The 26,839-nt window shown below is 47.5% G+C and overlaps 2 protein-coding genes across 2 annotated transcripts; one reads left to right on the forward strand and one right to left on the reverse strand.

The window, feature by feature from the left end:
* Positions 1-1,736: 1,736 nt before the first annotated feature.
* On the reverse strand, positions 1,737-20,025 carry LOC8033281 (probable ATP-dependent RNA helicase DDX28). The gene is made up of 11 exons (XM_029989033.4): positions 19,774-20,025; positions 17,291-17,566; positions 16,182-16,313; positions 13,391-13,597; positions 11,848-11,919; positions 9,985-10,158; positions 6,480-6,681; positions 5,965-6,116; positions 5,503-5,595; positions 4,118-4,273; positions 1,737-1,973 (listed from the first exon to the last, which is right to left on the reverse strand). Exons 1-11 carry the CDS (start codon positions 19,864-19,866, stop codon positions 1,809-1,811), a joined length of 1,722 nt encoding a protein of 573 aa, XP_029844893.2. The 5' UTR covers positions 19,867-20,025; the 3' UTR covers positions 1,737-1,808.
* Positions 20,026-20,395: 370 nt separating this feature from the next.
* On the forward strand, positions 20,396-26,839 carry LOC8033299 (retinol dehydrogenase 12). Its single transcript, XM_029989060.3, has 6 exons — positions 20,396-20,830; positions 21,639-21,878; positions 22,620-22,712; positions 24,202-24,387; positions 25,568-25,683; positions 26,609-26,839. Exons 1-6 carry the CDS (start codon positions 20,644-20,646, stop codon positions 26,783-26,785), a joined length of 999 nt encoding a protein of 332 aa, XP_029844920.2. The 5' UTR covers positions 20,396-20,643; the 3' UTR covers positions 26,786-26,839.

The following is a 26,839-nucleotide window of genomic DNA, read 5'->3' on the forward strand; positions in this document are numbered from 1 at the left end:
ACACCCTTCCAGCAGATCGGAATGGATCTACTTGGTCCTTTTCCGCCTTCGAAGTCGGGGAACCGCTGGATCATCGTCGCCACAGATTATCTCACGCGGTACGCCGAAACGAAAGCTCTTCCTTCAGGGACTGCTGTGGAAGTCGCCAAGTTTTTCATCGAGTCCATCGTCCTCCGGCACGGCGCTCCCGAAGTTCTGATTACAGATCGCGGATCTTCGTTCATGGCCCAGCTGACGCAAGAGATCCTTCGTCTCAGTGGCACCGGCCATCGTCGAACCACTGCATACCACCCGCAGACCAACGGGCTGACCGAGCGACTCAACAAGACAATCGCCGATATGATCTCTATGTACGTCGACGTAGAGCACAAGACGTGGGACGAGGTGTTGCCCTACGTCACGTTTGCCTACAATACGGCGGTTCAGGAGACCACCGGATTCACCCCTTTCCAGCTGGTACATGGTCGGAAGGTAACGACCATGCTGGACGCAATGCTGCCCCATGAGCCATCTGACAATGAGAGCGACGACGCCCAGGCGGTTGCTCAACGCGCCGAAGAAGTCCGCCAGCTCGCGCGACTCATGATTCAAGACCAGCAACGCGTCGACGCGGGCCGCTACAACCTTCGTCGCAGGGACGTTCACTTCCAGCCCGGAGACAGGGTGTGGGTGTGGACGCCCATCCGTCGCCGCGGCCTCAGTGAGAAACTGCTGAAACGGTATTTTGGACCATACAAGGTACTTCGTCGCCTCGGCGAGCTGAACTACGAGGTGATGCCCGACGGAACAAGAACATCATCACGCCGCCCACCACGACCTGAAGTCGTCCACGTCGTGCGCTTGAAGCCGTACTACGCTCGATAGGACTGTGGATCTTATGTGTTTCAAGTGACTCTTTAGTTTGCCGTTCTTTTTATGTGCTTTATTTTGTTTTGGGATGCATCGGGGCGATGCACTTTTTAAGGGGGGAGTAATGCCGCGCGCCAAGTAGGCAGCGCGGCCGTAGCCTAACGGTTATCGCGCTTACCTCCCACGCGAAGGGCCAGGGTTCGATTCCTGGCCGCGGCTACGCATTTTTGTTAACACTGTAATGTGATGTTCTGGTGAAATCGAGAACCGTCTAGCTGATTCGAGGTCAGAATGTTCTACGCGTCGAACCTTCTACGTCGAATGCTCCAGAAGCCAACGTGTGTACAAAAGCGGCTCCGCGGGCAAGCCGGAGCCAGTTTCGCCCCAGCGTTCGACTGTGCTGCTCCGCCGACTTCGAAGCCCGCGACGCTCTGTTATTATCGTTGTACCCTTTATTTTTTTTGGCACAAGTTCGCCACATTAAACGTTTATTTCTTCCTATTTCGTTGGTCACCACCCGTGACAATATGAACCGATGTCGCACGACGTGGTTGGCGTCTTCACACTAACGACCTTATGGGACCACCATCATGCTGACCATGTAAGCTGACCACCGTCTGCAAAACTTGGCTGGCGGTGCCCGGCCCCCCAAATTTTATATTTCCATATTGCATTTACCTCACGCACTTCTGTACGGCTAGAAAGCACCTATAGTACTACCCCATACCCCGACACGCGACTCCGGCGTCGTGTTGCTGCCGTCAGCTCGGCGCTTGCACAGCTGCTTCATCTCGCGGGAATTCGGTTTCGGCACGCACGCAGTGTCCACACCTGGCGCGGACAAACGCCAACTTGTTTGTAAACGGCGTGTCGGTCTATATAACCCATTCCATGTTAAAGGTAAAAATTTATCTCTACAAAGGCAATCCTAAACAGCGAGTCACGAGGTCCGAGCACCGCTAGGCGTCCTTGGCCGGTTCTTCCTCCTCTGGCCCGTCCTCACGCAGGGTGCCGGGCTCCCTGCGACCCAGCTCTTCGAGCTCCTTGGCTTGGTTCCGTTCGTCCAGGAAGCGGGCAATGTTGGCATCCACGCGGGGCAGAGCTTTCGTCTGGCGCGCGGCACGCTGCAACGCAAAGCCACGGCAAGGCAGCCGAGTTAAACTCTTAAATAGGGTTTCATTTTTTTTCGTTTCAACAGAGAATGTGTTATATAGCAGGCACCTAACCATTTCCGTTTTCCGACCGGGGACAGAAAGAGCGCGAGAGAGCAACGGAAAAGTAGAGAAAGAACAAGAGGAGACTTCTCTGCCACAACGGGTCGATGCACTTCCGAGCATCTTGTTCTCTTTCGCCGCGAGGTGGCAGCAGAGCTCTCCTTGGTGCTGCCGCATTCCGACAGTTCCGTTTTTCGCACGCTCTGTCCGGTTTCGAGAAAGTCGCATTTACATTGCCACTGCGGAAGAGGGCACCCACGAGTAAGACATCCACGGAGCGGTCACGCGCTTACCGTGCACAACACGGGACCCTTTCGCGTCATCCAGTCTCGACACTAACACATCACATTCTGCGTTACCACTGCCTTTGCCAGGCTAGTGTTTCTTATTTCAAATTCGAGGGTGTTTATCTTGAGGTTAGTTTTTTCGCATTGATTCGGGGTTTATTAGTGTCAACTTTCAGTGTTGCACAAAATATCGGCGTGTATAGGGGGCTTCAGGCCCATTCCCACACTATCAGCCCCTTGAACCGTGTGCCTTAAAATTAAAACCCCTTGAAATCTCTTACGACAAGAGAACATGCTGGCACGTTGATGCCATCTGTGTGATGACCCCGGAAGAGCAATTCGCTAGATCGAAGGTTTTGCGGTATTTGCGAGATAAAATGCAAGTACTACCTACAAGAAACGGTCGTCTATAACATTGACAAAATTCTTTCCAGGCAAAAAGCAAACTATGAGTCAGAAAAAAAAAAAGAAAAAGAAATGGGACTGCCAAGTGTCGCAGGCTACCCGATAGGTGGTGCCAGTGCGTTCTAAGAGATTTTAAGGCAGACAGTCCTAAGGAGCTGCGGGTGAATCGTGAATTAAATAACAATCTAAATTGTGATTTACATTGCACTGATTTGGCTACGACGATATAAATTAAACGCTTTTCCCCCGAAACAATCCCTAAAGTATTTTCCATGTACCATGCGTCTATCATTTTATGCTTCCCACGGTAATTTATTTTGTATTTAACAAAAATAATGATCAAACAAAAATATTTCTATCAGGCAGTCATTTTTAACAGCATATCTAGTGACAAAAAGTCACTCTTTTCTAGCTAAAGTGATTTATATCACAGATCTAATATAAACTAAAACTCCAATTTGTTTAAAAAAAAAAAGCAATGCTTTTTTTTACTTCGTTGATTGGTATTTATTGAAAACACAGAACCCTAGGTATAAGTAAAAGTGAGCCTTTTCCAAAGCTGTCAAGGCCAGCACAGTTTCCATAGCGCTATCGAACCTAGTACTTGTCCGAACATGTGGCTTAATTCGCTTAATATCTCCTCTGTGCAACAGCGCACGTGAATGAGACACAAGAGGAAACCATACGCTCGTGTAGCACTGCGTTACTGCAACAATGTAGAAACTATGCCAGCCTCGCCAATGTTGCATCAAAGAGTTTATGTCAAGTATGGTCAATGTTATGTCAGGCCAGGCTAGATTATGTTAGGCTAGGGAGGGCGAAAACTGAGGTAAAGCTAGTTGAGGCTAGGATATGCTAAGCTAAAGTTAGGTTAGACGAAATGAAATTCACTTAGGCTTGGTTGGTAGGTTTAGTCAGGTAAGGCAAGGCAAAAGCTAGGTTAGATACTTTAGATCAAGCTCGATTAGGTCACATTGGGGAGCGGGTTAGAATAGGCAGAGGCAGGAAAAGGTAGCTTAGGTAAAAAAATGTTACCTAGGTGAGGAGGTAGAGTTGGGTTAAATTAGGTTGCATAATGATTAATCTGGGTTAGATTGCCACCCTTAGGTTAGGGTTAAAAAATAGTTCAAGGGCAGCCAAGATTAGGAAGGTCAGGTTAGGTCAAGCCAGGTAAGTTTGTACTAGGTCAGGTTAAGTTAAGCTAGGTTAGGTCAGGCCAGGCCAGGCCAGGCCAGGCCAAGCCAGGTCAGGTTAGGCTATGTCAGGCCAAATCGGTTAACACTAAGTTAGGTCAGGCACAGTCAGGTCAGCTTAGGTTAGGTCAGATCAGAATAGGCCTGGTCAGACAGGAGGGCGACTTGCCTCTATCTTCTGCACCAGATCCACCTGAGGAGGAGTGACGACAAAGTTGGTGACCCGGCATGTGTCAACGGTGCTCCCGACGCGACCGACACGCCCACACCGGTGGATGTAGTCCGACATGTGGTGGGGGAAGTCAAAGTTCACCACATGCTCCACCTGGCAAGCAAGATATGTTCGGTTTTCAGAAAAGGAAAGCAGAAACCAAATTAGACTCCCTCATATTTAAGAAAGTAGTTATCCTGCATTTATTAAGCTGGCAGTCACCATAGCGCTGTACAGCTACAAAATCAGTAGCCATTTAGCACGCGAAATTATTCCTCCAGGATTCTATCAATTTTAGCACAAAAGCTGAAGCTAATTATGTTTTTTTTTTAAAGTGCCATAGAATGCGTTAGCAGACCCTTAAAATCTTATAACCATTACTGGTGAAAAAAACAAAACAAGGGAAACTAAAAAGAAACACGGCTGAAAAAATAAAAGCAGCAGTGCTGTGGTTATCACATTGTCAAAGTTCACCAGATCTTTTTAGCGAAACTGCTAGTGTCTGGAAGGAAACTACCCAGCACAAAAACACTAACCAAGAGTCCAAGAACCCAAACCTCTCTGCTCGCACCTCTACAAAGAGAAGTAGTCCTGATGTCTCAAAACTACTACGCTACTATTTTTTACGTCTCACAATCATTCAACTAATGCAAATCCAAAATGAAAAAAACAAAAAACAAAAAAAAAAACACGAAAAACGTTGGAAACAAAAATATTATTAATCAAACCTTCCACTACAGATTCCTAGCTTAATCTTTCTCTTAAAGACAAAAAAAAACCAAAAGAACATTGACTGCATCTTTGAGTATTCTGCCAAACACATTTAAATGCAGTAACATTAAAGGGGAGGGCGGTGCTCTTAGTTAGGGTGGTGCCTAGGGTGGGGTTTTGTATGAAAACAGATTATGTCACACCATTGTCTATTTGTGACGCTGCCCACACTTCCCTTCAGCACCACCAAGATACAAAGCATTCATGCTGAATTATTTGGGTCACCAAGCTAGGGGAAGCGTGCTTTCCCGCGATTACCACTCCTCCTCGTTCCGTGCGCCCTTTCTACACCACCCCTTTCTGCTCCTCTCTTACTCGCCCTTTCTACCCCTCCCCGCAGGTTCTTACACCACCTGCTCCTGATCCTCCTGTTCCTGCATGTGGGTCCTTAGCTCAGTAGCCAGCACACTCAGCTTCCATGCCAACGACCAGGGTTCGATCACTGGCACCGGTTGCCATTTTTCTCAATATCGTTTAGCGGTTACGTACTGACCGACCGGCACATTTCGGGCTTAGGAAGCCCCAGAGGCTAGTTGGCCCTGTAAAGCTCCTGCTCTAAAAGCGGGACTCACGTGAGTTGTGTCGAGACCCCGAGAACCGAGATCGGTGCACGCAAGCACGGTGGCCTCTCCCGACGAAAAGCGATTGTAGCTCTCACGACGGTCCTGAAAAATTGGGAGTTGCATATTTAGTAGCTGAAACACTGCTTTTCTAAGCCGCTCTCTAATAGTAAAGGAGTAGAGCATCAGGCTATTGAGCGAGAGTTTGTCGGTCAGATTCCCACCAAAGGAGAAAGTGATTTTTGCAAACAAACCTGACTGTGTCTTCATGTTTTTCGTTAAAAACTTTAGCGATACTCTAGTCTTAGAAGCCAATCATTAAACACATTCTGCATTAAAACAAATCGGGACTCCTAGTGTAGGACTTCAAATGGCTTATGCGGTATTGTTTTAACATTTACAGGCAATGCAGAGGATAGCAAAAGAAAAAAAAAACTGCTGGAAATATACCATTACAGCAAACTATGTCACCACCTTTAGAAGGAGATCGCCATGCAAGCTTGTCACGGAGATGTTGTTCTCTGCCAGAAAGTGCGCCACCCACTTGCACGAAGGGGCTGCGTTGGAGAACACCATCACCGGGCGCCCAGCATTGGCGTCCGTCTTGACTGTCTCAATCAGCGCACCTAGAAAAGACAGAAGTGCCAGGGCTCTGTATTCTCGGATAAATCCGACAAAATCTGATACACTCAAAACGAACATGCACGTGCATTTGTTTCATATTGCAGAACAGAATTTTCCGGGGGAGGGGGGGGGGGGGGGAGGGCTGCCAAAAGAGATGCCATTGCATATAAAAAGATATAAGGCAAAAATATTATTCTTGGCTGTTGTTGACGTGCGAAAGTGATGGCGCCCAATGAAACAGTTTTATGACTGCCATTAGTACAGAAAAAGTCAAACTGCTCTGAGCCAACAGACGGCACTGAATTTTGGAAAGGGTCTATGGTAACTAACGGTCACTGCGTTACAAAGTGATTTCAGGTACGGACCTGCCTTGCTGCTTGACCTGAGACGCAGGAACTTGTGCTGCACGTGGGGCAGTAGCCTGTGCAGCTGTGGGGTAGTCACGTTCACCAGCGTCTCTTCGTCCACCAGGCCGGACAGGGAGTCCGTGATTTCCGTGGGCAGTGTGGCGCCCACCAGGATGAGCTGCGCTCCGACCTGGAAGTTGTCTTGCCTGAGGTCTTGGACCTATTCGCCGGCAAGGAGACATAAAAATATGAGCAGTGGGGTCTCCGGCCGAAATTGGACATCCGGACAAAGTCGGATCTCCAGTTAATGTAGTACCTCTAGCCAAAATGAGATCTATGGCCAAAGTTGGACATAGGCCAAAGGTGGACCTCTAGGTAAAGCCGGACTTCTGGCCAAAGTTGGATTTTTGGCCAAATCTGGACATTCAGCAAAAGTTGGACATTTGGCCAAAGTTGGACATTTGGCCAAAGTTGGACATTTGGCCAAAGTTGGACCTTTGGTTGAAGATAGATCTCCGGCCGAAGCCGAGACGGACAACCTCGGAGTAAAGCGCCAGACTTGAAGCGCAGCCAAGAGTGTAAGATGTCGAGGTAAGAGGTGAAAAGAACCAAGGACAGACGGTTCTGTTAATCCCTCCATAGTGTTTGTTTCCTTTCTGGTGACAAACCCGAACACCAAGAGTCTAAATGCGGCCCTACCGTGATGCCGTAACACTACAAAATTAAATGAACCCCGAGGAGAATACGTCTGATACAACTGGGGACCGTCTAGAAGATGACCCACCAGAGGATTGAGAATCCATTCAGGCAACGTAGACGTCTCCAACACTAAAACTGGCGTCTCAATAGTCACAAAGTGACAGACGAATTCCTCTCGGCGTGGCGCACGTTGAGAGATGCTGCAAGACGTGCTGGCGGCCATACGGACGTAAGCTAGGCAGCGCTGCGTGAATCCGCTATATTCTGTTTCGCTCCAAGTTTGATCAGACGGATCCAACTACGATCCGACGGAGTGAATTGAGCGGCAGCAAAAGTGCATCACCATGTCCCTCGTCGTCTCTGTGCGGTTCTTATCGCCGGCTAATCCAATCACGCATGGAAAGAAGCGCAGGATTACAGGCGGGGTGTAAGATAGGCAGGTGAGGAAACGAGAGGAAATTGCACGACTCGATTGTGTCCCCACTTAAAGGGGCCCTGCAATCATATTTAAGCGTCTACCTTTTTAGCTGTTTCCACATCTCTTGAGGTTCGGGCAAGCTAGCAAGCACGGAGAGTAACTAAATATCAGTGCGTCATATTTTAACCGGACAACGCGGAAGCCTCCTCCACCTACGGGGGCGACCCGTGGTACGGAAAGCGCACAATATGTGAAGTTTTTGGTCCTGGGCTTATTACTGGTCAGAGCCGCTAAAAGCTTCTTTTTAGTCGAAATACAAAATATAAGTAGCACGAACCGTTTCAATTATTTATGAAAGTAGTATTTGTTCAGTACTTTAGATCAGAAAAGAAACAAATGCAGTTTATAAGGTGCGGAAACAACAAATGACCCATTGACATACCCGTCATCAAGCGGTCGAAAAGGCGGCGTATACTAGAAAGGGGTAGTGAGGTCAGGCACTGAAGAGCGGCGAGCGTAGAAAGGTCCCGGATGTATGCGGCGGTGCTGCGGTCATATACGGGCTCGAGGATCCGAGCGTTTCGAAGGCCTTTGGTGAGCGTTTGGCTTGCAGTTTGGCCGTCTGACGGTATGGCAGCACCAAGCGGCTCCCGCTCTGAACTGATCTTCACCCCATGTTTGCTGTCGTTTGTGGCCAATAAAGTGTTATGCCGAATTAGTGTTTAATCGCGCAGCAAATGCAATGCGAGCCACCCCGGCTGCCCGCTTCATACAGCCTATCCAGCACATGCTTTAGCGGCGTGCTCTCAAGCCGCCGACACGGAGTGCGGCAGCCGTGAGCGCTCGCTGAGCTCACTAGCTTTCCTCTAGTTCAGTGCCACTCAGCGACCAAGGACGTCATGAAGGAGGTTGTTTTTTTTGCTTGTCTTTGTAATTTTAATTTGCCTACAACTTTTAATATAAAGCAAAATTCGACAACACAAAAGATTCATTAAGTTACTACGTTTAGTGTGCTCAGGTCCGGTGCAAATTAAAAACCAGTAAAAAGTCCTTGCAGGGCCCCTTTAACAGAGGTTCGTGGCACTTCACATAGATGCTGCCATGCAAAGAAGAAACGAAAAACAAAATATCCTCATTAATTTTGCAGGCAATACGACCCACTGGCAATTTGTTTCCTAAAATCTGCATGAACCACGGAACTTTAACCGAGTAAACTAATAATATCTTTAACATATGGGTTCAGTTTTTCCCGCAGTTTTACATTACAAGTTAAAATAATTGAGGGGGCACGCTGCGCGACAAAATAAAGGCGAGCTGAGAAGTTGGCTCAGGCGTGTCGTGAATGCGTCGACGGCGTCAATTCCACTCTGGCTGCACATGTGTTCAGCAATCTAGCTTACAAGTTTCCATTGTTTACATGCAAGGAAGGTAGGTCTCAGTTCAACGCAATTTGAAGCCAGCAGCACGCTGTCGCACTAGACTGCATTTGTACTGTGTCCAGCACAGCAGTAACCCGACGTCAACATCGCCCGCGTTAAATACCGCCGATTTTTCTTTCTTCGGGTCGTAACCCAATCGACAGTTTGGAAGACAACAGTGGCGGCCCTTGCCTCGAGAATCTTGGCCGTCCCCAGGCATCAAAGCACGACTAGAAATGCAAATTTCGTCCGCTACCGCCATATTCGACTGCTCCAAGCATGTTTGGGAGCAAAACAAACAAAATGAAAAGCAAAAAGCACGTCAGACATTTTGTAGACAACTTTACATTGCCAGCCGCTTGCTTGGTTTGGAAAATGCACCGAAGTTATGAAAAATGACGATAAATAATTGTGCGGTAATTTTATTTTGCCAGGATTTAGTAAATTCTACTTTAAATTAAAGAATATCACTGACACAATGCGTTCTCTCGCAGAGTTCCATAGAAACCCGAGTGCATTGCCTTCCGCATGCCGCCTTGCAACATGCCGTAAGGCTGACATACCTGCCGAGCGGCAGGTTTTAGTGGCCGTTTCCCCGTCTGCTTATCTTGCACCCGGATCATGGGGCACTCGCTGTGCGTGACTGGTTTAGCCGCAAACAGAAAATGCACAAAGACGACGAGCACCTGACAATGCACTTTTGGACTATAGAAACGGAGAATAGAGACGGCGTTTGGGGGTAAAAAAGCACAGGCTTTGTCTTCTAGACGATACAGTTGACTCTCGTTAATTGAAACTCGAGGGGGACCGAACAATTGTTTGAATAAAGCAGAGTTTGAATTACTGAGAGTTTTCTCCCACAGAGACGCATAGGATGGGACCTGCATGTTAGTTTGAATTATCCGCAAGTTCGAATAAAGAGTTTGGATTAACGAGATTCTACTGTACTGCCATCGGGGCCCTCACCCGCGAGACGTCGGCCACCGACCTGCGCATCCTGAAGAATCTCGGTGACTGTGTCGGAAAAGGAGTCATCCAGCAGCGTGTCCGCCTCGTCCACCACCACCTGCCGGACCAGCGACAGGTCCATTTTCCCCCGACGAACGAGGCTTGCCAGCAGCCCCGGGGTGGACACCACCACCTCCAGCCGCTCCGAGCCCAGCTGCGCGGAAACAAAGCTTGTGTCCTTCCTCCGGTACTTTGGACTGTTGCGGATCACACACGCCACGGTGCTACTTCGGCACTGCTAGTCGGTGCTGGAAACAGCATACTGGCCTCGCTGATGCAGCTTTTACTTCGCACTATATTAGTGATGCAGAAATGATACAGTGCTGCAGCAGTAGTGTTATGTTACGTTTGAAGGTTGGCACTGCATCAGCGCCATTCCTAGCGCTGATTTAACACTGCAATGTATGCGTAAACCGGCTGTTATTGTGTCACGTGGTTCGACTGTGGAACACTGCATTTCCATGCAAACGGATTAGTCCTTCGGCTTTGTTGACTCCACGGTTGTACAGTATAGACCACTTACAACGTAACTGCTTATAGTGCAGGACCGGTGTATAACGCGGCTTTTTTAAACCACCGGTTCGCCTCCCATAGAACTTCATGTATTTACATACCACTTAAAATGCAGGCGTGCGAAGGGAAATACCGGTTATAGTGCAATTTCTGAAACAGCGCACCGACTGACCGGTGCTGTGAGCACGCTTCCCTGTGCGACACTAGATAACGGCGCGAGCCGCAAGTGGCACTCGCGGGGCAAGGAGGTTGCTCGAAGAAGCGGGGAGAAGCGAAGAGAGAGGCTTCACTTGCCATAGCGACGGAGGGACGCACGCACGTGTCGTTCACGTGCGTGCGTCCCTCCGCTGCGTTGGAAACAAACAACCGCAATGACAGACCAATCGCAGGTCGAGGAGAAGTGTTTGCGCGCGTTGCATGCCGGTCGCGGGCCGGCTGCTTCTATCCGCAAACATGGCGTCGGTTGTGATAGTCGACATAGACGGCCTGGTGGAAGCTCGTCGTTCCGTGTAAAAGCGCTATCCTTGACTTTGAATTTTCGTTGTGTGTCGCTATGATAACCCAGCACGTACTAGAAGGGACGATCCACCTACTCGTGCGGTGATGTTGTGGCGGCACTCTCAAGACGGCAGAAACGCCCGTGTCGTCGTGTTTGTTTACGTCGACTACAGTGGTGCTTTCTAAGCATTTGTGTTTTCGAACATCGCCCGGATTTCTTATTTGGAGCATTTCATGCCTGTGCTCAAGTTGAAGGTATTACTGGCGCGTACCGTATAAAGAATGCGAATTTTCACGCGTTTTCATCGCCGGAAAAAGTGATTAGGGTTAGCAATCCTGAACGCTCGCAACGTCCGTCCGCAACCTGCGACGCCGTTAAAGGCTGCGCCAGGCAAAAGTCGCCCATTTCTTTCAAAATGTGTGACACACTTGAGAGAGAAGTGTACTAGGCTGGTGAAATAAAGACTTTCCTCAAGCTAAGCTTTATTTTTCATCTAACATAAAATAAATTCTTTTACAAAGGTAAGTTGTCCGACGGCATGTATTTTGGCCTGAAAAATTAATGTTTTGGTTATAGCGCGGTACCGCTTATAGTGCAGATTTTCGCGACTCCCGCGACATACGTTATATGCGGTCTACACTGTATTTCTCTTTTTCTCGAATAATTGGACATCCAGCAATACAGAACATGTCGATGGATATGGGAAGGGATAACAAGGAACTGTTTGTGCAAAACATGCAGATTGATACCAGTTCTATGGAAGTGCCAATGCCAAATGCCGCACAAATGTACCGTAAGACTCTAAATTTTGTGCTTGAGGCGACGACAAACCTTTACAGCTCTCCTGCCGGAAAGTATGTCCACACGAATGTTGCCGTGGCTGCACAGCCTTTGTGCCACGTCCTGAAAAGCAAAATTGATTGGAGGTTTATTTCTCCACAGGAACTAGGGCTATATTGTGTGAAAGTGACTATTGCGAACAAATGTAACCTTAAAAAACAAGGTATGGCACAATGAAAGTGTGACGTAAAAGTTCAATGAACCTGTATTTAAAGTGGGCACGATAAAATTGCTAAAGGGCGAAAGAAAGAAAAAACAAATTGAAATTGTAAAGAGTTTGGCAATTGCAAAAAAAAATCACAAAGGAAGTAACTACTCGAGGCATATGCCATAAAAGGAGGTCATGGACAACAGCATCAGGAAGGCATCTTTTCTTCGCAAGTTAGGAGTTGAGAATATTACATGGTGGTTCCGCAGGTCACCTCTTGAGTGTTTGTTTTCAAATAATTGTTTTCCTGTGGCATGGCTGCTTTTTTAATAAATATTCAGTTGCAAGTCAGTGCCTTGTTTCGAATACTCCTCTTCTCTGCCCTCGTTTATTGCGAGCGGTTTATTTTTAAGAAACTTTTAATTCTATTCAGAGCTGCACAGGGAAAGTTTGGACAGGTTTTGGTCTCTTCCTCTTGCCTCCTCCTTCACGTGCAGTCAGGGTTGTGACAAGTCAGCAAGCCAATCAACTTGCCACAACCGAGAAGCATGCTGCGTGGGCGCTAGTATTCACCGGTGAAACACCGCCAAATCCCTTCAGAGGGCAGACTAAAAGAATGCACTTGCATATATCGTACAACAAACTGGCAAAAAAACGTCAGAGTCAAACGACTCTTAAGCGAGGTCGCAAAGGTTGAGGTTTGCAGCTAAGCCCCCCGAAACACTCCCCAGTCAAACATACAACAATTTAGATCTACCCACTCCCACCCAAAAACTATAATAAAAGAGTCCCAGCCCATATTTAAAACCACCTCTACGAGCCCCTACCTTTCAAGTTGTGCGCAACTTGTGCTTTGAGGCTCGAAATTTTATTTTATTTATTTTTATTTATTTATCAATACTATTATTCCAATACATGGAATATAATAGGAGTGGCACAAGAATGAAGCACTATGTATACAAGATGCTTGCAATGTAAGTGTAGGCCCCCGCCACCAGAATGCCGCGAAAGAAACTCTGAGCTACAATTGACAGCAGTGGGTCGGCAAGTATACACATAGCAGTACATGAACAATTACATAAAAGATTATCTTGATTCCAACAACGTGGTAAGCGACCGTTTCTCAGAGGTAGTGCAAAGTTTGGTCGCACAAATACCGAAAAGCGTCCGGCCTAGTTACACGCAGCTTAAAAGTGCTTGAGGCTACCCTAGAAACGGTGCCGACGTGTTGTCTTGCGAACAGTCACATGCGAACAAAGCTCCTTCGGTTACACTCAAATGCAAATGTGTGAATCACCCTTCAGCAGCAGCCTAGTTAGATAATAAGACCCCTGCTCTTTGTCAAACTGTTCCTCAACTAAACGCGACTACTAGGTATGCACACACCCCGATCTGGTTGACGAGCTCGCGTCCCGGCGCCAGTATCACAACTTCGGGGGCGCCCGTCTTCTCCGAGACGCCGCCCGTGGCACCGTCCCTCCTGCCCAGGAGTGCTGTCAGGATGGGGACCAGGTAGGCCAAAGTCTTGCCGCTGCCGGTCTCCGCCGAACAGAGGATGTTGTTCTTACGCAAGATGGCTGGGATCGCCTCCCTCTGTTTGATTCAAAACGAACGGAATGTCAGAAGCCACGCAGAAACCTCGACGAGCCTCTAGACCTCTCCTCGATTGCAAAGATCTACACAGTGGCGCCTGGAAAGCGTCTCCGACCGACGCGTTTTTGGATGCATGGGCGGGATAGCCCATGCATCCAAAATGGTCCCGAATCGGCGAAAGATGACGTCGCAGAAGCTGGTACGTCGTGTTCGGATGCCAGGATCCGAACGGTTGATCGTAGAAGTCACGCCAAAAGTAAGAGCGAATGCGAGCGTTGCCGTCGCCGTGCGCCCCGACTCCAGGCTGCAGACACTTCCGCGAGCCGAGCTGCAAAGCGACCCGCAGCTAAACAGGCGTCTGCAGCATCCATTTCCGTCGCTGCGCCACTGCCAGGATCGTGACGGGTAACGACGTAACACTTCTGCGACGTCGTTGGGCGGGAATCCATGGGCCGCGGTAGAGGACGCAGCTAACGCGCCGGTCGGAGACGCGCTCGGGGCATCGTGCGATGGGCGAGTTGACCGCGACACGCCTCTCCGCACGCGAGAGAAGACGTGCTAAAGCTGAGGAGGGTCAATCGCATCTGCAACCAAGCTCTGCCCCCCGCAGGCGGCATTCTCTTCAGCAGGTGAACGACACCTCAGCCTAGAGTTTTTTGTTCATTGAAGTGCCGCCGGCGGTTGTTAGGTGACAAAAGAAAGGTGCCCTTGGTGGTATTTACGCTCTCTTTTCTCAAAGGTGGAATCCTTGCTCATAAGGCACGGGTTGATTTCACAGAAGCCATAGAAAACTTGAAGGACACTTAAGCTTCACCTTAAAGAGTGAAACGCGATGGCGTTGTTGGAAACTTCTCACGCTCTTCCTGCCAGTGAGCAGGAAGTGCGGCGGACACGGTGGCTTAGTCAGTAGCATGTCTGGCTCGCAACCAAAGGGTCGTGGGTTTGAATTGTGCCTAAAATTCTTCAAGTTTTTCTTTAAAGGTGCACTAAAGACGTTTCTGAGATCACCTGTTCTTGGTGATAATTTATCTTACGGGCTCGAAGCATCCCAGAAATCCAAATATTATGCTTGTGCGACATCTATTTCCCTACTAAAAATGTGATAGAAGTTTGTGCTGCGCCCCTTTTTCAGCAGAAAAATCTGGAGCACAAAATCCAGCGGAGGCGCCGGCGGCGCCAATGCACTTCCACTGCCGACGCCTCGGCTTGCGATTGGCTGACGCGCGCCCATTGTCGCGCCGTCGGCACTTCTGCTGAATTCTGAGTTGCAGATTTTTCCGCCCAGAAAGAGAAGTGGCACAAACTTCTATTACATTTTCAGTAGGGATATAGACATCGCAGGGGCATAACGTTTTTTTTATTTCTGGGATGCTCAAAATCCGTAGAATGAATTATCACCAAGAACAGACAATCTCAGGAATGTCTTTAGTGCACCTTTGAGGCAAATGAATTGCTTAATAAAGTGAAATCATTTGAGACAAGCGGCCAGCTTGAATTCACATTACAGGTCATGTTTTTCAATCACTGTCATTCCACGCATGACATCACGTTTCACACGAGCATTGTGGGTTGTTTGAAATTCCCACGCGAGATCATGTGATGTCATGACCCTATCGACCAATCAAGATTTTCGCATCCACAATTTTCTCGTCATGCCACCGATGCCGGCTTTTTTGCGACACGAGCTCCTTAACGCTGTCGCGTTAAAAGGCAAGGCAGCCAGTGTACGACTATGTAGCAGACGACGCTGTGCCTTCACCCACAGCAGCGCAGCGACTCTCCAACTGGAGCTCGGCACTGTGGTGTTACTGTAACTCTTTGCACAAGAAGCAGACAAACTCGCTCGTCGTATAAGTGACAGACACCCTTCAAGAACTCTCACGCTCTCAACGCAGTAAGTAATAAACATTGAGTTGAAGCCTAAGGTGCCCGGAACTGTACTTTAGGATGCATTCATCACGCGAAAATTGAGATGCTTTCAGAAATGTCCAGCCTTAAAGTGGTACTCCGGCGTTTTCGTCATGGTCCCCAATTTGCCCCAAAATCGACAAAACACACCAAACAACATAGCTGAACTAAAAACTCAGATAAGCCGAAATAAAAAAAAAAATTTTTTTTAAAAAGTCTCTGAATTTGCAAATATGGTTTTCGCATCTTTTTCAAACTGAAAAGGTCCACTGGCAACAATGTTCCAAATGGATTACAAATAGTATGTTGGCGCCGAAAGAATGCTTGGGAAATTTCGCTCCAGCACCCGCGTACCAGCGGGGAAACAAATACACGGCATGCTCTGTTTTCTAGACTGTTTGCTCGACCTGTGAGCCTGTCTGCCAGTGACGTTGTGGCACTGAAAAGAGCGGGAAGGTCTGGAAGTTGGTTTTGGTATTACCTTCGTTTACCAATTTTTCAAGTACTATTTTGAATTTCACTATACTAAATGGCATGAAAGAGGGCAAAGGCTGAGGAGTCATAAAATACACTCGGTCGGCGTAGCTAAGAAATTGCCGGAGAACCCTTTTAAGAGTGCAGAAAACTGCAAGTCATGCAAGACCCGTCCACTGCGGCTTCAAAAAGGCGGACCGACCTGTATTAAGGTGGGTTGCCGGATGCCCATTTCCTGTAGCCCTCGAAGAACAGCGGGATGAACCCCGTGAGCTTCGAAGCTGTTCTCTTCGTCTTCGTATACTTCTTCCTTGGGGATGAGGATGGACGGGTTCTGAGGAAAGAAGAATAGGTGTCGGGCGACAGAGCGCTTCAGAACTGATTCGTTAACAAAGCGACGCAAAAGACAGTTTCAAATTTCTTTTAAAAATTGTGTTTTTGCTTCCAAAGGAGCCCAAAAGTTTGTCCATGTCTTACTAAAACACTTTGACACACATTTTTTCTTTTAGATATACTGAACAAAAACTAGCAGACACCACTGAAAACAAAATTTCTGCTAGCAATCTGGGATGCCACTGTCAACCACAGTGCTAGAAGCTTTGCATGTTTGCAAACAGTCATATTTCTAACGCTAGTCTGGCCACTGTGGGTGGGAAAACGCCTCGTTGGGGCATCAGTATGGCAACATGGGCACGCCTTAGCAAAGCACGACCATTGGAAGAAAGATGACGGCATGCGGAGGCTGTACTTGCAGACCTGAATTAGAGACAAACATATTGTGTACTCTCACACGAAGACACCTGTACAATCGGCTAACCGACCATTTAATTGAGTTGAGGGGCAAGAAATTGTATGTTTAATCTACAATCCAGTCAGCATCACGCAGAAAACTGCACGTCTTCGGTATATACCGAAGGCACTCTAAAAGCATAGCATTTATGGGTCCTCCGTGATATGGTGTCGCCTGACATCACAGCGTCACATGACCTCATGCTGTCACATGATGTCAGTGTTACTTGACATGACATCATTGTCACAAAAAAGCAATGACCCGAGAGCTGTTCTCTTAGGACTCTTCAGCATTGCAGCACCACAGTCAGACGCCACCCGTTGTGAACGCCGTGATGTCATCAGGATGACGTTATCGTCGAGTCTACACACCAGGTGCAGACACGGAAAACCCAAAAACTTATCCTATTGCTGCCATGCATTTAATATTTTTCCAACATGCTACAACTGTACTTAGCTCCGAAGATTGCTTTGGCATTCCTTCAACAACAACGACGACAATCAGCAAGCTCAGACTCGCACCGCAGTGATCTTGTGAATGGTGAAGTGGTCCCCCGCGGACTTGCGGTGATGCCAGCCGGCCGAGGCCAGCTTCACCTCATCGTGCTTGTTGAGGACGTGGCCGAGATAGCAGTTGAACTCTGGCCGCTTGCAGGTGATGAGGGGGTGCTGCTTGTTCCCCTGTTTGGTCTTCCGGCGAATCTCCTCCAGGTCCTTGGCCTCGAGCTTCTTCCTCAGCTTCTTCAGCTTGTGCTGAAGGTAGACCGGAGTGGTGATGGTTGGTACGTCCTCCCTGGACTGGTGGGAGAAGAAGAATCAGTACTGGTAACAGTGACTGGTAGTGTCAGTCGCGTACGGCATTGCGCAAAGGGAGAACGGCAGTAGAGGTCACGGCTATTCGTATCGGTTGCAAGAGCACTCTCGAAGCCCTTCCGTGATATTAATTAATATGGTGCTGGGTAAGGAAAACGAGCGATTCGGAAAGCAGAAACACCAGTTCACATGTGCCTCGAAGCGCTGAGATAGTGCAGAATCAGCACTGCATCGGCGCTACCGTCGCCACTTACTCAGCGCAGTGCTTGCGTTGTATTGTGCCTGTAAATGGAAAAAGGCTTGGTCACATGCAGTCAATTGCTGATGTGTGAATAAACCTTTGGAGATAAAAGAAATTTAAAAAAAAGGGACAAACAATGTTCCCTCTATTCTTTTACTTTTTGAACGCTCCATTTTCATGGGGTGTTCAAAATGGGAATCACGACGACCTATTGTTTTGTGAAGAGTCATGGCCTCCGAAAAGCTTTTGCAAAGCTTTGAGCACCGAGAATCCCAGAGGCCATGGAAGGGCGAATGCATTGTTAGACTTGGCTTCAGCTGCTTTCGAATGTGCTCCTTGGGTTTATCAGAATAATCGAGGCAAGTTCAAATTTATTCAGGATTGCATTTGTACGAGGAGTATGCCTCTTCCAAGGATGTGTGTAGTGCCTAGGAGAGGAGTTTTCTCTGAAGTTTATTCGAATTCACACTTCGCATTTCTTTCAAGTACCATAGACCATTGTTGTTCGAAAGTGTGAAACTTGCGTCTTGGGCGAGTGCTGCACTACCATTACCTTCCAAGTACCACTGATTTCTGTGCTGCACGAGGCATGGCACGAGGCATGGTTTGACGTTACTTGCAATACAGACACAGACGCATCGTGGGACTTTAGGTTCATCTAAAGCCCCTCGATAAAATTCACGCTTTGCGTCTTACAAGAACCCAGAACCATTCTGAGAATGCATGGAAACGAGCCACAAGTGAGTGCTGTGCCGCTACTTGCTTCCAAGGGCTGCACAATCGGCACACGCCTCGTGCATGGGCGCATATGTCGCTACTTCAGAAACTAACACAAAAACATCAAGGGGGCCCTTTCGGTTTATAGCACCCGCAATGCTATCTATTGGCTGTTGTGTGAGGCCAAGATATTACACGCTGGCTGAGCTATCCGTAGGTACGTTATGAATCTGATGATCCACCCCGTGATGTCGTGAGACCACGTGGGGAGCTACGTTTTATCCTTCGGAGGTCACTTGTGTGTGCCGACGGTACCCTGCTGCTTGGTCCCGCTCTCTGCAGTCCCTTTCGGCTCCTTGCCGTGGTGCCGAGCAAAGGCATCAACCTACAAATCGTGCGGTACAAGGTTCGATCCCTGCCAAGCCGCACGGTAAATCTCGCTGGTTACAATTAATTATGCATTATTACAATTACATATAATTAAATGTGACTAAGTCTGCCCTCTGTTTGGATGCTAGTGTCTGCTTTGGGCTAAATATGGTTTATATTTAGCCCAATAAGCTTTGCATGCAAGCTTTGGCTTGCATGCAAAGCTTATTAGCAACCGTTGAACATGACACTTTTCACATAAAATGCAGCCAATAAGCACATCCTGTGTTAGAAAACATGGCTGTCGTTTATTTTCAGTTATCCAGTGGTGTGTCCTACAATACTGAAATTTCATTCGTCTGCAGCGCATTCCAAGTAGAGGATCCAGATTTGAGTACGGATTATAATGAAACCAGTAAAACATGTCTTCCAGAGGATTACAACACACCGCATCATCTCATCGCTAGCGCAAACAAAAAGGGTAAAGATCATGTAAAACTGCTGCGTGACAGGAATGACAAAGGGATGCAGATAAAGTAGTGAGCTGTTTATCCGAGATTAAATTGTGGTTTCACATTGTGGTTTCAGACACTTGCATCGTTGGGTGCCAACATCAAATCGCATATGTCTTACACAGGCAACGTTATACAACTGCATACGGGTCGTCAAAGCATCAGCTTTGAGCGACAAATTAGAAACGCAGAACACACGGGTCTAGGGACAGAGAGCGTGTGAATGGACCCGCCACCCTATTTCTCCGGATTTCCAAGACGTCTAAACATCGGGAGTGTTTGGAAAGCTTATTGCGACATGGGCCTAAGTAAAACAATGGTAGAATATCGCTTGCGCCAATGAAATGACTTACCAACTGATGCACGTGCTTTACAAACAAGTCATGACGCTGGTTGCTGAACCCTTTCCAGAGCAGCAAAAGCGTTCTCGAGGATCTAGACAGCATTCTGCGCCTTGAAGCTTTGTTAGCTCATGACATTATCAAATAATAACCTAGATAAATCGATAGGAGAAACTAGGAAAACAGTCAATATTTAAAGCGTGTTTAAAGCTTGTGGATGCGGACGGCACGGGCAGACGACACGACTCCAGACGCTTGAAGACCATTCAGTTACTCAAATGTATAGTTTTGTTACTGTGAGTGACTAATGACGTTTTAGCTGTAAGAATAACGTTGCTTATATATTCGAGCGTTGTAAAGTGCCGTGAAGCTTTATCACTTTCTGCCAAATTCGAACACACCAAATTCCTCACTGTTGCTTACAAATGTTTAAAAAGTATCTACAAATGACTAAACTAAATGTGTCATCCAATACGGCGTAGTTTCGTTTTTTCTCATACATTACGCTAATATAAAAAATACGTATTATAAGAAAGTTAAACTAATATTGCTAGTTTATGCAGGCAATTACGATGTTAACATTAAAAACAAGCCGTGACGTGAGTCAGCTCTAGCGTTAGCGACAAACGTCAACAACGTCAACCAAAAAACAAAATCAATTTTACATTTTTCGAATGTTTCGGTTTAGGTTTTACGAGTCCGACCTAGCTGAGCGCGTTTCGCGCAAAGCGACCCCCTCCAACTAACACGGAGAGTAAACAAAATTTCTCTCTCGACTTCGCTATCGGGAGACACAATGGAAAAGTTGGCACCCGCAAGATAGGAACGATCCGACAGGCTTCGTCGAATTTTCGCTCGTTCATACAAGCAACCATTTGAACCATGGATGACGACGGCAGTGGACTCTTCGCTTACGTCTGGGGCACCATAGTCCTTCTGGCACGAACTGCCATCGTCGTTGGGGTGCTCACGTTCGCAGGCTGGATCTACAGCCGTGTGACTCTGAGAAAATGCAAGTGCACGAACCGGCTAGATGGCAAGACCGTCCTCCTCACGGGAGGGAGCACTGGTGAGGCTTACGTATTTTGTCCGTCTAGCGCCTTGTTTCACCAGAGCGACAGATATAACAAACAACGATTCCCGACGCCTTTGGGAACCAGTCTGATCGTGTCATAAATGCCCCTAAAGCAGCGCATTCTTTGTAACGGAGCATTCGCAAAAATCCCGAAAGGCTGCGTGCCAAGCGCGGAACGAATCATGGGAATGTCCTGCGTAGTGCTCCTTGGTTAATCCTGCGAAACATACCACCTGTAATTGAAGAGAGCGAGATAATGTGAGAGAATGTAGCGCAGATGCGTGCTTCCCTCGCCTGCGTTGCTTCTGTCGGCTGCTACAGCCTGTTCTGCACAGACAGTTCACAGAATTCCTTTCAGCGCCACTGGAGGCGCTGCACGTTCCAGAAGTCTCTATTTATCATAACCCTATTCCAAAGGGGAAAAAATCCTCAAATAAAAATATTATATTGTGAATGCAGGTTCCCACTTCTGCAATAGAATATTTTTTTTTTATGCACGTTTATTGTTATGTTGAGCTTCTTGACTGATACAGATGTTTCCATCTGCCACGTTTTAACTGCGTCTCTTTTTTCCTCCCAACCATTATTTGATCATCTACACGCACAAAATATTCATCTTTGAACACAAAAAATTATTTTGACGACAAAAAAAAAATGTAAGACTACATTGATGCGAAATCGCTCAGGGGGCACAGTGACGCATAATTTCACGAGGCGGTCATGACCGACATCTACCAACTCCAGCAGATATGTCAAAGCTTTAGCGTGCATGCGACTGACGATCGGTGTGGTGGTTGTATAGGTATTGGCTACGAGACCGTCAAGGTTCTAGCTGCGAGGGGGGCACGGGTCATCTTCACCTGCCGAAACACACACGTGGGCGAAGTCGCACTCAAGCAGATCATCAAGGAAACCTCGAACCCAAATGTCGTGATGAAGCGCCTCGACTTCTGCTCCCTGAACTCTGTGAGGCAGTTCGCGGATGATTTCTTGGAGAACGAAAATCAACTCAACATCCTGATCAACAATGCTGGTCGCGCAGGTAAGCCGCCGAGTTTCCCCCTATATTACTGGTGTAAATCATCCATCAAAAAATCTCGTAAAAAATGCCTACAGGTAGCGCTATGACCGCCACTAAATGCGTATGATGCCAGTTTTTTCGTCTCCCTGCTTCGCTAAGAAAAGTTTTCCTTTCGATATTGATGAGAGAATGTTCTAGACACACGGTGCCAAAGGTTGTTTAGGCACTGTAAAGCAACGCAATTAAAACAACTAAGTAAGAAGAGATGATTTCCATAAGGTCAAACGCTTTCTCTTCAGTGGGCACATATCACGCCTCTATGCAATGCACACATACCAGATAGGGATAGGGACGGTAGTCTGTGTTGCAGGGTAGGGGAAAGCAGAACACTTGCTCCTCTCACAAAGTCCTGCGCTCTTTCCACCCGAGCAAGGCGGCGAATGCTAAGACATGTGGAGAGAAGGAAGCCACCAATCATGGCGGGCAGAAAGCTCCGTGGGACGGGATTGTCCGGCTTTGTTTACCCTGCGGCAGACCATGGGATGTTTTTCATCTGCATGTGGGCTAAACGATATTCGACATATTATGTTTGAACTCAGACTGAATTCTTAGCAACGAGTCATGTTGCAATCAGGTGCACGACCCTTCCAATGTCTGTAGGCCGAAGAAATACACCAGATGGCGGTCAGTATGACTGCACCATTTAGTTAGGAGAAAGGGTTAACGTATATGTTGCTTATTTGCACACCGCATGTTCTTAAGGTCCCCCCGAGCGAAGCGTGACCCGAGACGGCTTCGAGACCACCATCCAGAGCAACCACCTCGGGCACTTCTTGATGACTCATCTGCTTTTAGGTACGCACACATACTCTTGAATATGGGCTCATGTGCACCTAGAATTTTGCAAATGCAAAGTAAAAAAAAAAAAAGAAAATCCCATTATATTTTTTGTGAACACCCAGAATTCTGGTATTCGCGTTAGGTGACGGTGTGTGCACGTGATTGTTTTTTTTTAAACATTTGTCCGACAATGTGAAAGCACAAGATCCATATTATAACCATTAGATTTACAATTTATAAGATAAAATGTGCAAAGCCAAGGCGCGCCTGAGCCACGTGGGCCCTGCCGCCTGAGAAGCGCGCTTCTCCACATACCGTCTCCTATTGCGGAGAAGCGGCAGGCTCAGAAGCTCAGAAGGTGCAAATTAAAGGGGCGGTGCAACGATTTTCGGACTTTGGACAATTAATTACCCGCGGAAATGAATCTGCGACACGTATAAAACAAAAAACAAAGAACCGTGTTTTTTCATTTTTGCTAGCGCCAGTTTTTATTTTAAAAAATGCAACAAATTGAAGGGAAAGTGCCTCAACTCTCCACGTCGCCTTTCGAGTGACGTGCTCTCCGGGATCACGCGGATGCCCCTTGGGTTTTCTCTTCAGAGACCCCAGCCACTTTCTTCGTGATTGTCGACTTTTAAAGGATTAGCATCGTCAAAGGTCGCGGCGAACGATCGATACAAAAGACAGTTTGCCACGGGGCTGACGGCAAGTGTACCAGCGGAGGGGGACAGGGTTTGTCGGCTTCCGCGTATCTCCCAGAGACGCTGTCACCGTAGTTCCTATAACCGCCACACGCGGCTGCACACTGCAGATCGGCAAATATTTCCCTTTTTTCTTAGCGATTAAGCAGCGAAATATCAGTTTTTCGGGGCAAGGCAAAGCGTGTTTGGTCACTTGTGTTTAGATAAACAATAGAAAAAATACAAACTATCAATTCTTTCAACATTAAAATCGTTGCCTACCCCTTTAAGGGAGACAGGTTTCTACTCAATGTTAGGAGTTACCAATACCGAATCAAGTTGCACGATTAAAAAATATTTCTCACCGACATTATTAGGAGTGAAATACATGTTGAACGCCAGAATGTGCCTTATGTCCATCTTTATCAGGATTAGCTCATTAATTGTTCCAATCAGCCTGAAACGGTCCCGTTTTTGGATAGCCACAACACTCCTTCCAAGTGCCCGTTGAACCGAGCGAACGTCTGTTCTTTTCACAGAGATAGCTTTATATGAGAACCCTGCAAGGATCTTGCTTGCTAGTGTTGGTCGCACTGCAGCAAGCTCACAGCAGAGATCAGAATGGACTGAATCTGTTGGTCTGACGTCATAGCGCGTGCGACCAATAGCATTGTACCGCGCAGTGGAGAGGGGGAGAGTAAGTGGTACACTAACACCCCCTACCTCGCCACCCTTTTCCACTGTCTAGAGGGGGTGAAAGGGGGGAGGGGGAGGGGGGAGGCTGCATGGTGGTGGGAACAGGCGATTTTTTTTTTTCTACGCAGACCTAATTAAAAAGAGCGCACCGAGCCGGATCATCGTGGTGTCGTCCATGGTCCACGCCTGGGCCCAGTTGGACGTTGACGACTTCTTTGTCGAGAAGCGCTACAGCCCCGCCAGGGTCTACGGAGTCTCCAAGCTGCTCAACATCTACTTTGCGCGCGAGCTTTCAGACAGGCTCCGTGGAGAGGGTACGCAAATACGCTGGATGCTCCAGTAATTTTCATTCACGATTGTTTCTGGGGGGTAAGCGAGCGACCGGATGCAAAAGCTCGACATGGGGAAGATGACACCTTGCGAAAGATTGTCTCGCGCTTCAAACAAAAAACTGTCGTTGGTTTAATTCAAGTTGCGGCGACAGAGGTGTGTTCGAGGAAAACAAATGACCATGCACAAACCAGGCGTATGTAGAAGGTGCTTTTTGATTTTTTAGTTGATACAGGATTAAAAAAAAAAAAAATGGAACTTGCGTTAGGGTCTTTTTAGACTTTGAGTTAAGTTGGCGGTCAATAAAGATGGGGAAGAATTGTTTAACTAGCCAATTAAGAAACATTTTCACTACATTTTTATATTTTCCCGTAAGGAGGCAATTCGGTTACATCGACGTTCAGCCTCAACGCACGGCTATAGACCAGCCGTGCAGTGAAAATTTTATCTTAAAATATCATAGTGGGCGTTACGGTGCGAGTAATATCGGTCATGTACACGTCTTCTAACCAAAACAGTCAAAATCTCCGCCAGCGAAGGCTGCTGCGATAGCACTCCAAAAAGACCCCCATGGAAGTTTCCTTTTTCTACATTTTGGACCGACTTAACAGAAACACAAACAGTGGGTAGGTGTAGGTACTAATTGTTGCTGTGCTTAAACTAAGTAGCACTGAACATATTTTAATAACCAGTTACGTCTTGGAAAACTTGACGCGGCAGTTTTACATACGTATGTAACAGTTACCACGGCAAATACCTGTGAACCGACCATGTGCTCACTTTGCCACATACCCACTCTCCTGGAGAAGTATTATTGGTTTTGCAGAAAATCCTATTCTGGAGTGAAATCTCTCGAAAAGCAGCAACAGGTAAAAGTCCCGAGTCTATAGAGCTCTGTATACATGGTTTGCAAGCAACGTCATTGCACCATGACGGTGGTCACTTCTACTTGTTCTTGCAAAGAAAAATAAATTCAGTGATACGAAAAATACGCTGCAGAAGATATGCATCTCAGCAGCGAGGCCACCACAACGCGCAGCAGCAATCTAATTGACGGAGAAAGAATTCATTGCATTCTTAAAACACTGTTGGAGGAAATACGTATGCCATCCGAGAATATAATCAAATCAACCTGATTTCGGGTATGGTCATCCAACTCATCAGGTGTCACTGTCAATGCCCTGCACCCTGGACTTGTGAGGTCCATGTTCTTCAGAGACCCTCCTGTGACCTTCATCTCCAAGTTCCTAAGATACGTCGTGATACCCTTGTTTGGAAAGGTATGTCATCTCTTTCTCTGAAAATGACGTGTCCTCCGCCATCACCCATGTTGTATATGTACTGGGTGTATCAAGGAGCGGCCAGGCTCTTTAAATCGACCGCAAAATTCGTCTTATTAACCTGTCGCGTTCCGATTTTCTACAGCGTTGGCCACGGGTGGTGCATTTTTTTCTATAAAATTCGCAGAGAGCGAGCTTACCTGAGGAAAATGTAAAAAAAAAGAAAAAGGCTTAACTCGTATGGAAACGCAGCGACGCCACCGGTCTTCAAATCATACGGCGCCGTATGGTTTGAAGACCGGTAGCTTCGGTCTTCAAACCATACGATTGCTTCGGTCTTCAAACCAAAACAGACCTAATGCTTTATTTTGAGAAATAAGAAAATAGCGAGCGGTCAAACATGGAATCCCCGACCAGGAGGGAGAAACATCAGTTTTCGCCCTCAATCCACGTCAACAATCAACAAATTTGAAAAAAAAAAAAAAAAAGAAGTATTGCAATACCAAGATAATTTTTGTAAAAGCAACATCTCCCGGGCTCCCTTTTCCACCGGGTTTCTCCTTCCGTACGTCGCTACGACGACTGGCTCTTTGCCCGCCTTCTGAAAAAGTGGAACGGTTTGTGCCTCATTCGTAAACGCTGCACGCTACAAGCCTGCCTAGTTCTAACCAAGCACAGAGCACAAGACGAAACCCTAAGGTCACACTCGCACCTGCAGACACCCCTCAAGCAATATATATTCTAAGCACGTTTTCTTCGAACATCTGTGCGCTTTGAACGTGACCGCAGACGCTTTTTCCACGACCAAAACGCCTCGTCATACAAGAAACACGTGTCAGACGGTGTCTGCGGACCGCTTTACTGGACGACGTATCGGCGGCGTGACGGCCTCTTTACGTACACCCTTCCTCTCTTCCCGGTATAGTCGCCGCTGGAGGGTGCACAGACGACGATCCACCTGGCGCTGGCGCCCGAGCTGGAACACACGAGCGGCAAGTACTTCGCGGAGTGCCAGGAAGCCAAGCCGGCCGCCCACGCACTGGACCCCGTGCTCCAGAGGAGGGCCTGGGAACTCACCGAGAGGGCACTCGGGCTTTCCTGAGGCCACAGTCTCCGAGGCTGCGGGGGCCCCGACTAATAAAACGAACGGATGCAG

This window comes from Ixodes scapularis, unplaced genomic scaffold (assembly GCF_016920785.2).
Source record: "Ixodes scapularis isolate PalLabHiFi unplaced genomic scaffold, ASM1692078v2 PGA_scaffold10__122_contigs__length_95168666, whole genome shotgun sequence".
Lineage (NCBI taxonomy): Eukaryota > Metazoa > Arthropoda > Arachnida > Ixodida > Ixodidae > Ixodes > Ixodes scapularis.